The 16,440-nt window shown below is 47.5% G+C and overlaps 1 protein-coding gene across 4 annotated transcripts in view; it reads right to left on the bottom strand.

Annotated features, from left to right (window-relative positions):
* The window catches only part of GIT1 (GIT ArfGAP 1), a 51,498-nt gene that overhangs the window by 14,633 nt on the left and 20,425 nt on the right, over nt 1-16,440 (bottom strand). For 2 of the 4 annotated variants that reach the window (XM_083715107.1, XM_083715108.1), the window contains exons 2-11: nt 14,703-14,836; nt 12,264-12,376; nt 9,339-9,444; nt 8,614-8,700; nt 8,303-8,433; nt 7,115-7,209; nt 5,822-5,864; nt 4,736-4,762; nt 3,523-3,571; nt 1,908-1,980 (exon numbers count right to left, since the gene is read on the bottom strand). In XM_083715107.1, the coding sequence (XP_083571233.1) occupies nt 1,908-1,980; nt 3,523-3,571; nt 4,736-4,762; nt 5,822-5,864; nt 7,115-7,209; nt 8,303-8,433; nt 8,614-8,700; nt 9,339-9,444; nt 12,264-12,376; nt 14,703-14,836 (858 nt within the window). The remainder of the gene's footprint in view (nt 1-1,907; nt 1,981-3,522; nt 3,572-4,735; nt 4,763-5,821; nt 5,865-7,114; nt 7,210-8,302; nt 8,434-8,613; nt 8,701-9,338; nt 9,445-12,263; nt 12,377-14,702; nt 14,837-16,440) is intronic. The other 2 variants (XM_083715109.1, XM_083715110.1) reach the window with 1 other exon arrangement.

The raw sequence follows: 16,440 nt of genomic DNA, 5'->3' as shown, positions 1-16,440 counted from the left end.
CCGAATTCGAATCTTAGGAAAGGGGAGGTAAGAGTGGAGCATGTGGGAATAGGCGCAAGGAGCCAGCTTGCCCCGTATTTATTCTCACATCTGGGTCCCACTCTCTCTCGAGATGAAAACCAAACGCCAGACATTTTACACACAGAGACCAAATCTGAAAATTGCAACCACTAAGCACTCACACCAATCTTTACTACAACAACCCACAAATTAAAACAAACTTCAGCACCAAAACAAGACAGACCAGCAACAGCAGAACTAAATAATTAGAGGCTCTGGCCACATAATGCTCATTTTGCATTTGTAAAAAAAAAAAAATATCCATCGTTTAGTACGGCAGCACCCAGCCTCTGGAACTCCCTGCCTCTTGACACCAAGAAGGTGCTTTCGCTGTACTTTTCCCAGCACCTGCTAAAAACATTTTTCGTTAAGGCAAACGCAGAATGCCGTTTTTATCTTATTGTTGGTCTTAATTTTCTTTTGTAGGTTTTTAACAATTGTGTTCAACTAATAACGTCCTTGTTTTGCCCTTTTTTGCAACCTGCTTAGTTTTGCTTGTTTGCTTTGCAATCAAGTGTTATGTAACTTTAATGAAATAAAATAGTTTTTTAAAAAAACAACGAACACCACCCACTAGAATAAAACATCAAACTATTTTTAAAAGCAGGCATAGGGTGAGGGGCATAGAGAAGTGGCAGATGAACCCTACTCCCCCCCCCCTCCATTCAAAGGTGATGGCATCTTTTTGCCCCACAAACACCCCTGCCTCTTTTCCCCAAGGCCGGCACAAGACATTTTGTAGCTTGTAGCGCAGAACAAGATGGCGGCAGCCTGCGCCCACATACAAAAGACATTCAGACCAGTAGGAGAAACTTCCTTTAAGCGTCCTCTGTCTCAAAAGAAGGTGGCAGGCAGGCTTAAGGAAGGAGCAGAGGAACCTCACATTTCTGGCCTTCAGGTTCTCACCTCAAGTCACCTCACACCCCAGGGAATTATGGGTTGTCAGTGTGTGTGTGGGACGAGGACAGCTCTCTTTCCACCATCACCACCAACCACAGTGGACGCCAGTGAGCAGAACACACAAGAACCCTGGCCCAGAAAAATGATTCCAGGTGGCTCTCGCAATTGAGCCAAGTTGTATTGACGCCCCCCCCCCCCAAAAAAACCTAATAATCTTTAGTCTCTTCTTGGAGTAAACCACTAAAATACTTTATATAAAAGGGGTGGGGTGGGAAAGAAACCACGTTCTTTCAAATTTCAGAACAGAAACTGACATAGCCAAAGTTGGGGCAGAGGCTTAGTTGTAGAATTGCAGAGCTGGAAGGGAACGAAGAGGTCCTCTAGCCCAACCCCAGCAATCGCAGATAAGGGGAGAAAATGTAAGTTTGGGGGGAGAAAATACAAGGCGAGAGGAAACAGAGAAATAAGTTTGGGCAGTGGAACTAGAGCAGGCATAGGCAAACTCCGGCCCTCTAGATGTTTGGGACTACAATTCCCATCTTCCCTAGCTAATGGGACCAGTGGTCAGGGATGATGGGAATTGTAGTCCCAAAACAGCTGGAGGGCCAGAGTTTGCCTATGCCTGAACTAGAGGGTGTTGGAGGGAGTCTGGATGAAGCCAGAGTTCGAATCCATCCACTCCACCCCCCAAATAATAACAATAGATTCTTCCAATGATATTACCACAAGCAACTGAGTGCACATTGCCACCTAAAGGCCAGAGGAAGAACTACAATGAATTCATAAGTCTTCAAGCTGGGCAAAGCCTATAAAGCATTGGAATCTCCATGCCATCCCTCCAAATGGAGGATATGACTGAGAAAGGGGAAAGCCCCACCCTCACTCAACAGGGGGTTGGACTAGATGACCCCCCCAACTTCAAGACCCCCACCCCCAAAACTCTTCACCTGCATCATTCTCCCGGCGATCCACTTCATCGTAGACGTCCATGGCGAGTTCCTCAAAGAGACGGTTGCTTAGCTAGAGAGAGAGAGAGAGATTGAGATTTGGGGTGGGAGGGGAGAGAAATGAGATAAGCGGCTCATTAACAGGGTTCCAGGTGGTAATTGGGGAAGAAAAGTGTCAGAGCAGAGAAGAGAATGGTCTTCGAGGGGGAAGCGTTGCTTAATGGTTACAGCCAGTCAGGAGCCAGACTCGTGAGTAGGAAGTAATCCCATGATCCAGAGGTTCCCAAAGTGAGTTATGGGGGTGGGATACCCGGTGGGGGGCAAGAGTGCAAGGGGGCAGGGTGTGGGTGCGCGTGCTAAAGGTGTAAATGACTCTCAGATGTCCCCAAAGCTGAGGTCACTGGATCAAGTTCATCAGTTTTGTCGAACTAATTAACCTCCATAGTTTTAATTGGCTTTCTGAACAAATGTGCAATCAATGGCTTTGAATTTCATTGTGTTGTTATGTTCCTTGGGGATGTGCGATGCAGGAGAGAAACTTGCTTTATAAACTGAAGGCAGCCCTGTTTAGGGAAGCTTTTAATGTTTAACAGACCACTGTATTTTAATACTTTGTTGGAAGCCGCCCAGAGTGGCTGGGAAAACCCTGTCAGATGGGCGGGGTATAAATAATAACTTCTTCTTCTTCTTCTTCTTCTTCTTCTTCTTCTTCTTCTTATTATTATTATTATTATTATCTACTTAACACTGTATTCCAAAGAAAATCTAAAGTACCATACTTTTCCATGTATAAGATGCCCCCTAATTTTGGGGACTCCAATTTCAGAAAATGGCCCAAAGTTTTTTTTGGGCAGCATTGCCAGAGCTGTTGAGCTTTTTGGGGTGCGGTGCGGGTGTGAACGAAGTACATCACTAACCTGACGGTTGCAATCACTTATGCCGGCTAACAATCGCTCACGTCTGCTATAAGCGTCTGCCAACAGCGGAAGCAAAAAGCAAGCACAATTGCCGCAGCGACAGCCCATCCTCAGCCGCCCTTGCCGCAGCCGCCAATCACACCACAAATCGCCAATGACAATCTGCAGCTTGCGGCTGCAACCAATCACCCCCCAGTTTTTAAAGCTTATTTTTTATTTTTAAAAAACCTAGTTTTATACATGGAAAAGCCTGGTCACTTTTAAAAAGCAAGTAGAGGAGGAATGCCTCTATTTGGAAGAAACTGCCCCCCAAGAGAGAGAAGGAACGTCTTTATTCAAAAGAGGCACCCCCCCCAAGAAGCAATGCTTCTATTTAAAAGAGGTTTTCCTTCCAGAGACAGGGGAATGAGCTTATTTCAGGGATGGGAGGGGATCTGCAGGGCCTCCAGATGTTGGAGGTCTGTGTCTCCCAACTCCCCTCATTGAGAAACATCTGGAGGGGGCCATGTTGGCTCCCCAGTTCAGGGGCAATAAAACAGCACGTTTTCAAGGGGGAGAAAGCCTGGGGCGGGGAGATCTGTTTCTGAACTGGCCACGGGGGCCTCCTGACTCTCAGGGACAGGCTTACGACACCCCACCCAGGAACCTCGCCACCCTGCCACCCACAACAAAAGCCAGAACCGTCCTCGAAGACTTACCGCCTGCAGTTTCTTCTTGGCTGCCTTGGCGAGCTCAGAGAGGTCCAGGCTGTTGGGGAGAAGGGCCAAGAAGCCGTCAATCTTCTTCCAGCGGAAATGAAATGGGGGAACAATGCCCATTTCCATGCAACCCACCAACACACCCACACCCCTTACACCCTCCAAATGCTGCCTGGCGCCAGACCGTTCACATCTGCAGAATACCCCCAACGAAGAAGTTTCGACAAACAGATTTGTAAGGGCTGGAGGTTTTTAAGCTGAGGGTGGATGGAAGCTAAGGGGTTCCTTAGCTGGGATTCCTGGGGTTGGGCTAGATGGCCTTTGGGGGACCCTGCCAACTCGCAAGGCCTGTAAGACAGAGCTATTTTGCCTGGTTTTCAATGTGAATTTAGCCTGATCTGTTATTCCCCTTCCCTTCCCTCCCCCTCCCCTTTTATGAAGATTACCCATTCTGGGATCCCACAGCTAATTCTCCCCTGGCCTCCTTGCCAGCTAGCCCTAAACTGATGTTAGAACTTTGAATTTCTTGTTATTCGCGCTTTTACACGGTATTTTATGCTGTTTTTTGTTGTACCACAATTAAGTGATACAAGTGTTGTTAGCCGCCCTGAGCCTGGTTTTCTGAACCGGGAAGGGTGGGGTATAAATAAAAGTGTATTATTATTATTATTATATTTATCATCATCATCATCATAATTGAGGGGGGACGCAGGTTCGTCTTCAGACCGATGGACGCAGGTGAGAGCGCGATGGAGATGATAGGCCCTTCTTATGCCCATTTATATCACACTTCCGTCCGGTTTCCATACGACTTTGCTTGCTGCCAGAGGTGGCGGCATTTAGCCAAATCTGGCTAGCCACAGTGAGAAGCAGGTGCTGGACTAGGTGGGCTCCAGCAGCCAGGCTCTCTTTGGATCCCTAGACCCTTGGGCAGATTCTCTCAAGGGCAACCTTCTAAGCACTGATAATCCTGGGGTTTTTCCAGCCCTGCAGAAGACTGGGGGTGTGAGGAGAGACTGACAGGCCAAACGTGGTCACAAAAATATTCTATTTATTCCCACCCTCCCTGCCATTTTGCATCCAAACTCCTCCAAGCCCACCCCATAAAGCAGACACTGATAATCCACATTATATCTCCCTAGAAATTTGGAGGGGGTGTGGGGCACACATGGCGATGGTGGCGTCATGCAGACGGTAGCTGAAGCCTTGATACCTTTGAGACATGCATTTTGGGCGCACTCTGAACTCCGGAAAGGCAGCGAGGGGTTGGAAAAAGAGAGGAAAAGTGAGGATGTTAAGAAAAAAAACAAAAGCAGAGTGTTATGTAGCCAAGGGGTGGGGATTCGCACTCGCCTCCTGAAGGTCTTGCAGGCGCTCGCTGGGTCAAGATATCAAGCCAGTCTCTCCTTCCCTAACACTGACCCAGACCGTGCCCAAAACTGAGCCGAGGGATGCACTGAAGTGGGTTGGACTAGATGACCCTCATGAACCCTTCCAGTACAATTCTATGATTGTAAGACCAAAATACATCACAGCCTGGGGCCTTTGACAAGCAGCCAGGGCCCCCTGTATCTGGTGCAGAGGATCCCCCCTTTGGGGTGGGTGAGAGCAACCTGCTTAAGAACCCTCCTCGGAGACGTCAGAGGGGCCACCACCACCCAGCCCTCGAGGCAGAAGCACCCAAAGGTCAGATCTGAGGAGCAATGATGGGGCAGGCTCTTGATTCAGCTGTAGGCGGCTCAGTTGGCCAAGCATGAGACTCTTAATCTCAGGGTCGTGGGTTTGAGTCCTGCCTTGGGTGAGATTCCTACATTGCAGGGGGTTGGACTAGATGGCACTAGCGGTCCCTTCCAACTCAACAATTCTATAATACAGTCGTAGCTTGGATCCCGAACACCGCTTTGGCTCCTGAACGCCGCAAACCCGGAAGTGAGTGTTCCGGTTTGTGAACATTCTTCAGGACCTGAGCGTCCAACGGGGCTTCCGATTGGCTGCAAGAGCTTCCTGCAGCCAATCGGAAGCCACGTTTTGATTTCTGAACATTTTGGAAGTCGAACGGACTTCTGGAACGGCTTCCGTTCGGCTTCCGAGGCACGACTGTACCAGGATGCGGTTTAGGAGGCCAGAGCAGTCGTTCTCAAAGTGGGAGGCCAAGAGGCAAGGAGGCAGCAGGGGGCGCAAATGACGATCAGACTTTGAAATAGCTGGCCTCCCTGCATCAAGTCCGCCAGTTCTGTTGAGTTAAATGATTTCAATTGCATTTTGAACAAGCGTGCCATGAATTGTCACTGTTCCCCACCTGTCTGCCATTTGCGGGATGATGTAATGCCCATTCTTGTGGTCTGCGTAGAGAGACAAAATAAAGAAAGGAAATGGATTGAGTAAGATCGAGAGCGGCTTTGCCAAATCCAGTCGCCCTGCCCCCCCTTGCAGAGGCAGGTTCGCAGGCTCACTGGAACCCCTGCATTGCAGGGGTTGGACTAGATGACCGCTGGGGGTCCCTGGGCCGACTCCCTGGTTCCACAAAGATAAGCAGGATGGCTCATTCCCCAGCACCACCAAAATATACATTCCCACTTGCTCTGCTGCAGCAGAAACAGTGAATGCCAGGAATTATCTGGAAAGGTAAGGATTTTAAACAACAACAGCCATGCCATCATTGCGTGTGAGCGAAAAAGCAATGGCCCCGTGGCGAAGTTTCCTGAGAGAAGAGCAGCGGAGAGGAAGTTCCTAAACAGAATCAAGTCACGCCACTCTTGCCTTAACGGTAAACACAATTCCGATCGCTACATTTTTTAATAAAGCAAGAAAAATAGCAATATTGCACAAAAGGGGAATTTGGGAAAGGACGAGTGAATCACACGAGCGTGTGCGCGGCTCTTGGGGGCTTTTCCACTTCACGGAAAAGCGCTCAAGAGCTTTAAAGGGAAAAGCTCCCTTTAAAGAGCGCACTAAGCGTGTGTGTGGTGCTTGCAGGCTTTTCCCTGAGGAGGAAAAGCCTGCAAGCGCCACACACAGCTCCATGCGGCTCGTGAAAGGGAGTGCTGAGCAGAGCCTGGAATGCATACAGGCTCTGCTCGGCGCTCCCTTTAAAGAATTTTTTTTTCTTGCATTCCCCCTCTAAAAAATAGGTGTGTCTTATGGTCAGGTGCATCTTATGGAGCGAAAAATACGGTAGATGTCGCTCCTCAAGGTTCTGATTTAGGAGCCGATTTAAACAGGAACACAGGAAACGCCGTGTGTTAGCTCAGAGGGTTGCATCTTTGCATGCAGAAGGTCTCAGGTTGAATCCTGGACATCTCCAGATTGGGTTGGGAGAGATGCTTTATCTGAAATCCTGGACAGATCCTGCCAGGCAGGGGAGACAACACTGAACTAGGCTGGCCAGTCGTCTGGCTCAGTGCATGGCAGATTCCCTGTTTCTGCTCTGCAGCTCTTTTGTCTTGAACAGGGATCCCTCCCTGAGCCCCCAGCTCATCTGTGCTCAGAAGGGAGGCTGGACAGGCCGCTCAGTGGAAAGCTGCTGCGGTAGTAGGTTGTTATCCCAGAAGATTGGCTCCCTCCCGCTCGGAACATGGTGCGGTTCTCTTACCCGGCTTTCGCCCGCAGAGGTAGAAAGCCAGCCTGTCCGTCAGCTCGTATTGGCATTCCACCAGGCGCTCGGCCAGTTCATGCTGAGATGCCTGCCTATGGGGAGGGAAGGAGGGACAACGGTCAGACGAGGTAGGCCAGGGAGAGAGAGGGAGGGAGGAAGAACCCACCCCAGTAAACAGGACTCGTTACAAACTTAACACAACAGAGTGGATCTGCTGCAATCAGGAACCACAAATGGGTAACCATCTATTAGACTGCTGATAGGTAAAGATAAAAAGCTTAATAATAATAAGAAGAACAACAACAATAATTTATTATTTGTACCCTGCCCATCTGCCTGGGTTTCCCCAGCCACTCTGGGCAGCTTCCAACAAAGATGAAAAATACATTAAAATGTCACACATTAAAAACTTCCCTGAATGTCTAACAGACCACTGTATTAAAATACAGTGGTCTGTTAGACACTAAAAGCTTCCCTGAACAGGGCTGCCTTCTGATGTCTTCTAAATGTTAGGTGGTTGTTTTTCTCTTTGACATCTGATGGGAAGGCATTCCACAGGGCGGGTGCCACCACCGAGAAGGCCCTCTGCCTGGTTCCCTGTAGCTTTGCTTCTCGCAATGAGGGAACCACCAGAAGGCCCTCGGCGCTAGACCTCAGTGTAAGGGCAAAACGATGGGGGTGGAGACGCTCCTTCAAGTATACTGGGCCGAGGCCGTTTAGGGCTTTAAAGGTCAACACCAAAACTTTGAATTGTGCTCGGTTAAGTCCAATCAAAGGCAACTATGGGGTTGAGGCGCTCATCTCACTTTCAGGCCGAGGGAGCCGGTGTTTGTCCACAGACAGATTTCTGGGCCATGTGGCCAGCAGGACTAAACCGATTCTGGTGTAATGGGACACCATGACGGAAACCAGAGTGCACGGAAACGCCGTTTACCTTCCCGTTGCAGTGGTACCTATTTATCTACTTGCACTGGTGTTCTTTCGAACTTCTAGGTTGGCAGGAGCTGGCGTAGAGCAACAGGAGCTCACCCCATTGCAGGGATTCGAACTGCCAACCTTCTGATTGGCAAGCCCAAGAGGCTCAGTGGTTTAGACCACAGCACCACCCTGTTGATGGGCAATATTGGGCCAGCAGTGGGAGGGGTTAAAGTCAGAACTGGGCGGGGCTATACATGACACCCTCACCTGGCGTAATCGATGGGGCTGCGTCCGTTCACGTCAGGCGCCCCGGGGTCCGCCCCGTAGACGACGAGCAGCTCCGCCTGGAGGATCTGGCCCGCCTTGGCAGCGACATGCAGGGGCGTTGTCCCTTTCTCCTACAAAAAGCAGAGGATTTTGCTCTACCACCGCACACAGCGCATGCCCAGAGGCACTCTTTCCCTTTCCTGGCTATTCTATAGCCGGGCTCCACCAGTTAAGTGAAAAGGGCAGATATTCCAAGACCTAGCAGGGTAAGAAACCCGACATTGGGAGATGGGGCCGTGGCGGGGGCTCACCGGGTGGAAGAAGTTGGCCTGGGCGCCCAGGGAAAGAAGGCGCAAGCAGGTTTCCAGGTTCCCCGTCCGGACGCTTGAATGCAGTTGCTGTGGAGGAAGGAGGACGAGGAGGAGAGAGGTCAGGTGGAAGGAAACACAAAGCTATCTACAAACATGTGCACACACAAACTGACCAGCCCCCCACACATCGAGGGAAGAAGACCCCAGAAAACAAGAGCTCATATACCCCATTTAATCCCTCTCAACCACTTCAGGCTGGGAAGATGGTATGGCTACAGATGCCACACAATACTCATTCTTCATTTGTAAGAAATCCGTATTTCAGCCTGGCAGCTCCTGTCCTTTGGAACTCCCTGCCTAGTGATATGAGTCAGGCGCCTTCGCTGTGTACTCCGTTCAGCAGCTGCTAAAAACTTCTTTGCTTAGGCAAAGCCTGACATGTGTTTTCATCTGGTTTTTAGCTTATTCCAATTACTATTTTTTGAATTATTGTAAATTGTTGCTTTTAACCAGTGCTGGGGGGACGCAGGGGTACGCATACCTCTAAACATTTTGTGAATCTAAGTTTGGCCTCACTGAGGGGCAGTATTTCAATATGAGTAGGAAAATGAGAGCACCCCCAAACATTTTTTTTTAAGAAAAAAAGCACTGCTTTTAACTCTGATGGTTCCCTGGAGTTGTTCTTTTTGTAAACCCCTTTCACGTGTGCACGCAGAGGTGTCTACCTTGCTGAGGTCCTTGGCGGTGACGCCGTCGTCATCTCGGCACGGGAGCTTGTGGACAAAGGCCAGCATCTGGTATTTGGCACGGATGAATTCAGACTTGGTGGGGCTGCGATACAGAACAGGAGCAGATCAGTGAGGAACCACACTAAGGCGCCGTCCACACTACAGATTTAAAGCACGATTATACCACTTTAAACAAACATGGCTTTCCTCCCCAGAAGGAATCCTGGGATCTGTAGTTTGTCATGAGTGTTGAGCGTTATTAGGTGACACCCCCCATTCTCCCTCTCACGGAAGTACAATTCCTAAAGTGGTGTGACCATCAATTCCTCTTTTTCAGGGAACTCTGGGAATTGTGGCTCTGTGAAGGTCACAGGGGGAGGGATCGCCTAACAACGAACTACAGTTCCCAGGATTCTCTGGGGGAACTGTTACAACTGTATGATGCTGCTTTAAAGGAACTGCACAGGTGAGGCCTTTGTCCCCAACAGGGATTTATTGATAGCAGTGGCCTTGAGAAGACTCAGGTAGCCTGGAAGCTTCTGGATAATGAGGGCTAAGAGCACCTCTGCACATGACCAGTGGCACTCTTTCTCTCTCTGCTCCACCTCCTCCAGCACAAGCTTCGGGCCTTGCCCTGGGAAGCCTCTAATTCTTGGTTTGAACATTTTATTGAAAACAACAAAATATGGAAGTGGAAGACTGCCTTCAAGGCAGAAAACCATAATAATAATAATAATAATAATAATAATAATAATAATAATAATAATACCACCAAGAAATGCAATTGAACATAGAGACCTGCAAAACACTTTGACAGCTATTCATTGTTTTTGCCTTCTTCCATCATCATCGTCATCATCATCTCGTAGAAATGTAGAGTTGGAAGGGACCCCAAAGGTCATTTAGCCCAACCCCGTGCAATGCAGGAACTGCAGCTAAGCTGACAGGTGGCGTCAGAATTTAAAGCCATCAGAGCGATGTGCAGAGGAAGAACAGAATGAAACTTGGATATGCAAGCTCTGCGAAGGGCAAAATAAACTCCCTTTGATTTTGCAGTAGCTCAAACGCTGTCAGAAATGATCTGTGGGTCCCTTACCACTTCAGACAACCCACACATCATTTCTGAAAGAGTTTGAACCCTCTAAGTCATTGGGTGAAGTGTGGAAATGACCGACGGTGTCCATGGAAATCTTAACTCCGCTTCTGCCTGATCTGGTCCCTTTGGATGCTTTGCACTACAATTCCCATCAGCCCCAGCATCAGATAGCCATGCCTGCTGAAAATGATGGGAGTTGTAGTCCCAAACATCTGGCAAAGGCGGAGTTATGACTTCATCGGGTGTCTTCTGCAACCAGAGCTGCTCCTGCTCCTTTTCCAACCCTTTCAGACGTCCGCTCCAAAATAGACAGAGCTCTTGGGTCTCTCCTCTCTCTGCTGCGGTCAGCAAGTTCAAAATTAGTTCCCCGCTTCATTTGCAGAACTATTAAAAGGGCCCTTGCAGGAGGCTGAGATGTCTGAGCAGGCCAGGAATATGGCCACAGATAAAGAGAGGCATAAGGGATAGCTCAGTCGGTAGAGAATGAGACTCTTAATCAAAGGGTTGTGGGTTCGAATCTCATGTTAAGCAAAAAGTTCCTGTGTTGCAGTGGGTTGGACCAGATGACGCCCGGGGTCCCTTAAAACTCTACATGTCTATGATTCAATGTTCAGAGAGGCCTTGGGAGAGTGTGTAGAACAGCTGTCCCTAACCTAGCGCTCTTCAGAGGTTTTGGACTACAATTCCCAATCAGCACAGGTGCAGTCCAAGACAAAGCCAGGCTGCCTAGGGCTGATGGGAGATGTAGTCCAAAATCTCTGAGAGGCCATCAGGTTGGCAAAAGCAGATTTAACTCTATACAGAATTAAAGGAAGAGCTTTAAAACTGCCCTCATCCTTTGGGTTGCACGGTCTACCTTCCAATTCCAGATGGGTGATAAAATGATGAGAAAAATATTGAAATGTGACATTCCCTTAGATCCAGCGTCAATACTGCTCAACTGTACATCGCTTAACACAAGCAAAGAACATTTAAGGGACTTACATCAGATCTGCTAATGGCTCAAAAGTTACATTCTTGGAACGAATGCTTAATAAAATTTGGGATTTGGCTACAGTGGCAAAAACAACGATGCCTCAAGAGCCAGAATTGAAAGTGAATACATAAAACAATTCTGGGAAAATTGGCTGCTCCTATGTAATATTGACATCCCACGAAAGCAAATTCAAGTAGATTTTGAGAGGTTTTTAGAAGAAATATTGCAATTTTACACTAAGTTGTATTTTTTTGCAGATTGTTACGATTTGCAGAAATCTTAACTGGGGCAGTGGAGTTGTTAGTAACTGTCAAGCAATGATTATTTTTTAAATGGCTCCAGTTAAGAATGAGTTGTCAGTGGAGGCTACAACATTGACATTCTGAGTAAGACAGGGATGCACCAGTTACAGGTCGGTAGCCGTGTTGGTATGCCGTAGTCGAAACATAATAAAAAAATTCCTTCCAATAGCAGCTTAGAGACCAACTAAGTTTGTTATTGGTATGAGCTTTTGTTTGCATGCACACTTCTTCAGTTACACACCTGAAGAATGTGTATCTGAAGAAGTGTGCATGCACACAAAAGCTCATACCAATAACAAACTTAGTTGGTCTCTAAGGTGCTACTGTTAGGGATGTACCAGAAAATCATAATTACAGCTGGCATCTTCCAGCAGCCCCTCCCTTCTCTACGCACCTCGTATTCCCCACAAAAATTAAAGAATGGTCAATGCCCACCGCCATCCCTCCTTGCAGGATGAATGAGCCCCACCCATCTCCCCAGGTAGGTACCCCCGCCCCCCAAAAATCCTCTCCCCGTCTACCCCCTCCCCCAGTCCACCGGGACTCACTGGACTTTATCTTGTGGGTTAGCCTTACGCTTCCCGCTCTGAACCTGCGCCGGATCAAGCAGCGAGTGTTCCCATATAGAATTGGCACCATTACTCGCGAGAGTGTGCACCATCTGAGGACCGGAGGGCAGGGATTGGGAGAGTGGGAAGAAAAAAAGGAGAGAAAAATCAACAGGGAAATGGCCAGTTTACCTGCAGGATCACCTTGTTGCATCGATGCTCATCTGACTGCTTTGGCCTGTGGAACTGCTTTTTGTTACAGGTGCCAGAATAAATTCTCCTTTTAACATGCTTGTAAGAAACCAACCTCTGTGGAACTCCCTGCCTGTTGAAGTTGGTGTACTCGTTTTCGGCGCCTGCTATAGGGACATGCCTGGAGGCAGTTGGAGGATGGATGGCGGCTAACAGATTGAGGTTGAATCCTGACAAGACAGAAGTACTGTTTTGGGGGGACAGGGGGCGGGTGGGTGTGGGGGATTCCCTGGTCCTGAATGGGGAAACTGTGCCCCTGAAGGACCAGGTGCACAGCCTGGGAGTTATTCTGGACTCACAGCTGTCCATGGAGGCACAGGTTAATTCTGTGTCCAGGGCAGCTGTCTACCAGCTCCACCTGGTACGCAGGATGAGACCCTCCCTGCCCACGGACTATCTCGCCAGAGTGGTGCATGCTCTAGTTATCTCCCGCTTGGACTACTGCAATGCACTCTATGTGGGGCTGCCTTTGAAGGTGACCCGGAAACTACAACCGACCTTCTGATCGGAAAGTCCTAGGCTCTGTGGTTTAACCCAAGCGCCACCCGCGTCCCAACTGGTATTCAGAAGCATTTCTGCCTCTGACTGTGGAGACAGATAGTAGCCATTATGGCTGGCTGCCATTGATAGCAACTCCTCCTCCATGAATTAGTCCATTTCTCTTTTAAAGGCATTCAACTCGGTGGGTGTCACTGGTTCCTGCAGCGGGGAGTTCCACAGTTTAACTGTGTAAAGAAGTCCTGCCTTTTGTCTGTCCCAAATCACGCAACACTCAGCTGCATTGGATGTCTATGAGTTCCAGAACGTGGACACACAATTATGACATACGCAAGTTTATAAGCTTCTTTCACATTGCCTCTGATTTGCCTTCTTTCTAATTTGAACACTGCAACCTTCCTTCACTGGGGATCCTCTTAATAATTTTTTTTATTGCATTTTGGTGTGCTGGAAAGAGAGATGGAAGAGACAGGCCCCTGCCCCCAAGGAGATTACAATTCCTCTTTAACCAGGCCTTTATACATTTCACTGATTTTACAATCATTTTGACATTTCAAAACTTGACTTCCTTCCCCCACTGTCTGCGGTTCCTTAAATTTATTTTTAATATCTTCTGCATATCCAAATTAACTTAATTTGTTCATTCGATCATCTTCTTTAAATATATCTTATAAAACAACAGGTTATTACAATAATCCTGCCAATGTTTTTATTCTGTTTACATTTTTTCTGTAAATATTCAATAAACCACTTCCATTCTTTTATAGAAAGTTTGCCATCTTGATTTCTTACTCTTCCGGTAAGTTTCGCCATTTCTGCATATGGATTATGGAATATTTTGTCTTTTTTTATATTGCAATTTTAGGTTGTAAATCGCCCTGAGATCTACAGGCATAGGGTGGTATACAAATGTTGTTAATAATAATAATAATAATAATAATAATAATAATAATAATACTGTAATGTCCTGAATATAAGCTGCACTTTTTTTCCAAATTCTGATCGTGAAAAGTTAAAGTGTGGCTTATATTCATGACCTTACGCCTCTGGCAAAGTGGTGCAGCTCCCCCCCCCCCCGAAGCAGCCCAGGACCGCAGGGCAATGGTGCCCAAACCTTTCCCAAGCTGCTGAATTTTAAAGGTGCGGCTTATATTCGGGGGAGGCTTATATGCGGGCCATGTAATCAGCCAGCCAAAAACAAAAAGTCTATAAGGATTGGAGAATCTTTAAAGAATATTTAGAAAACTGTGGAATAAAAGGAAACATCTTGGCAGAATTAGACTGATCCCTGTATTGTATAAATATAAGTTTGTAGGGAGGTAAAACGAAATTATATAAGAAATATGTAACTGTGCAGTATAAAGTAATGAATAGACAAAGTACAGTGAGATTAACTGGAAGTCAGTTTTAAATTTCTTTTCTATAAATTTTATAATTGTGTTCAATACCAGGAGTATGTATGATGATAATTATATTAATCTTCTTATATCTTAGAGTGTGGTGGTTTGTTTGATTTTTCTGTTATTTGTTTGTTTGATTGTATGTTTGTTTACTTGTATGTACGTGTGTTTTTCATAAATGTATTTATTTTAAATTAATAAAGATATATTTTAAAAAACCAGCTTTGTGCCACCCTTCTGTGGATGCCACTGTCCCTCCGCCCCCATCCCAAAAGGTGCCCCCACTCACCTGCAACAAGGTGGCCGACCAAGGGCTGTGCCGAAGGTGCTTGACGATGGATATATGGCGCCCCAGACTGCGATGGACGCTGCAACATTCGTCGCAGACCAGCACCCCGCGATTGATTGACGCCCACCCAGGGTCTGGAGGGAGAGAAAACCACAAGCTTGAAAGTTTGGAAATCACGACCCTTAACATCCGTTCCCAGTTTTCTTAGGGATAACACTTTGAAACTGCTACGCAGATGGTATTGCACTCATTTGCAAATGTCAGAATCGCTTCCTTCCATATCACCTAATGGTTGGAGATTGTTGCTGTCATGAACTTGGTACATTCTACCTCTCTTTCAAATCAGAACCAGTGAAGGCGGTGAAGGTCCTGTGTGAGTGTCTGGAGGCGGTTGGAGGATGGGTGGCGGCTAACAGATTGAGGTTGAATCCTGGCAAGACAGAAGTACTGTTTTTGGGGGACAGGATGCGGGTGGGTGTGGGGGACTCCCTGATCCTGAATGGGGCAACTGTGCCCCTGAAGGACCAGGTGCGCAGCCTGGGAGTCATTTTAGACTCACCGCTGTCCATGGAGGTGCAGGTCAATTCTGTGTCCAGGGCAGCTGTTTACCAGCTCCATCTGGTATGCAGGATGAGACCCTATCTGCCAGCGGACTGTCTCGCCAGAGTGGTGCATGCTCTGGTTATCTCCCGCTTGGACTACTGCAATGCGCTCTATGTGGGGCTACCTTTGAAGGTGACCCAGAAACTACAACTAATCCAGAATGCGGCAGCTAGACTGGTGACTGGGGGCGGCCGCCGAGACCACATAACACCGGTCTTGAAAGACCTACATTGGCTCCCAGCACGTTTCCGAGCACAATTCCGAGCACAAGTGTTGGTGCTGACCTTTAAAGCCCTAAACGGCCTCGGTCCTGTATACCTGAAGGAGCATCTCCACCCCATCATTCTGCCCAGACACGGAGGTCCAGCGCCGAGGGCCTTCTGGCGGTTCCCTCACTGTGAAAAGCAAAGTTACAGGGAACCAGGCAGAGGGCCTTCTCAGTAGTGGCACCCACCCTGTGGAATGCCCTCCCACCAGATGTCAAAAGAAAAAAAACCAGCTACCAAACTTTTAGAAGACATCTGAAGGCAGCCCTATTTAGGGAAGCTTTTAATGTTTGATGTATTGCGGTATTTTAATACTCTGTTGGAAGCCACCCAGAGTGGCTGGGGAAACCCAGCCAGATGGGTGGGGTATAAATAATAAATTCTATTCTATTCTATTCTATTTAGGATGGGAATGTAAGTCGACGCAAAATTCCTGGAACTTAATTTTGATGGAAACGAGACAGGTTACTAAAGAAACCATGGTTTGCTGTCCAAAATTAATGTTTCTGGTGGTGCCAATGTAGATATAGTGCCAAAGGAATTGGTCTCCTATATGATCTTGGCATAGTTATTTGCAACTCAGTGGAAAATGGCCCCAAAATCTCACTCTGGATGCTTCGTACCAATCACTCTGGAACAGAGCTAGAATGGAGAAAATCACACATAATCTGGGATTTTGACAAGCACCAGGCCCTTTTAACATGATTTGGTATTCCTTTATTACATGTACAACAGAGCCAACATTTTCAAGATAACTCTCATCCCAAGCTTGGCCATCCTGGAACCAGATAATCAAATGACACGAATATTCTTTACTTGGACTTTGTTATTTGAACCCATGTGCAATCGGACTCAATTCTCCATGCCTA

This window comes from Podarcis gaigeae (assembly GCF_964106915.1).
Source record: "Podarcis gaigeae genome assembly, chromosome: 15".
Classification (NCBI taxonomy): Eukaryota; Metazoa; Chordata; class Lepidosauria; order Squamata; family Lacertidae; genus Podarcis; species Podarcis gaigeae.
This window is presented reverse-complemented; position numbering and strand designations above follow the sequence as displayed.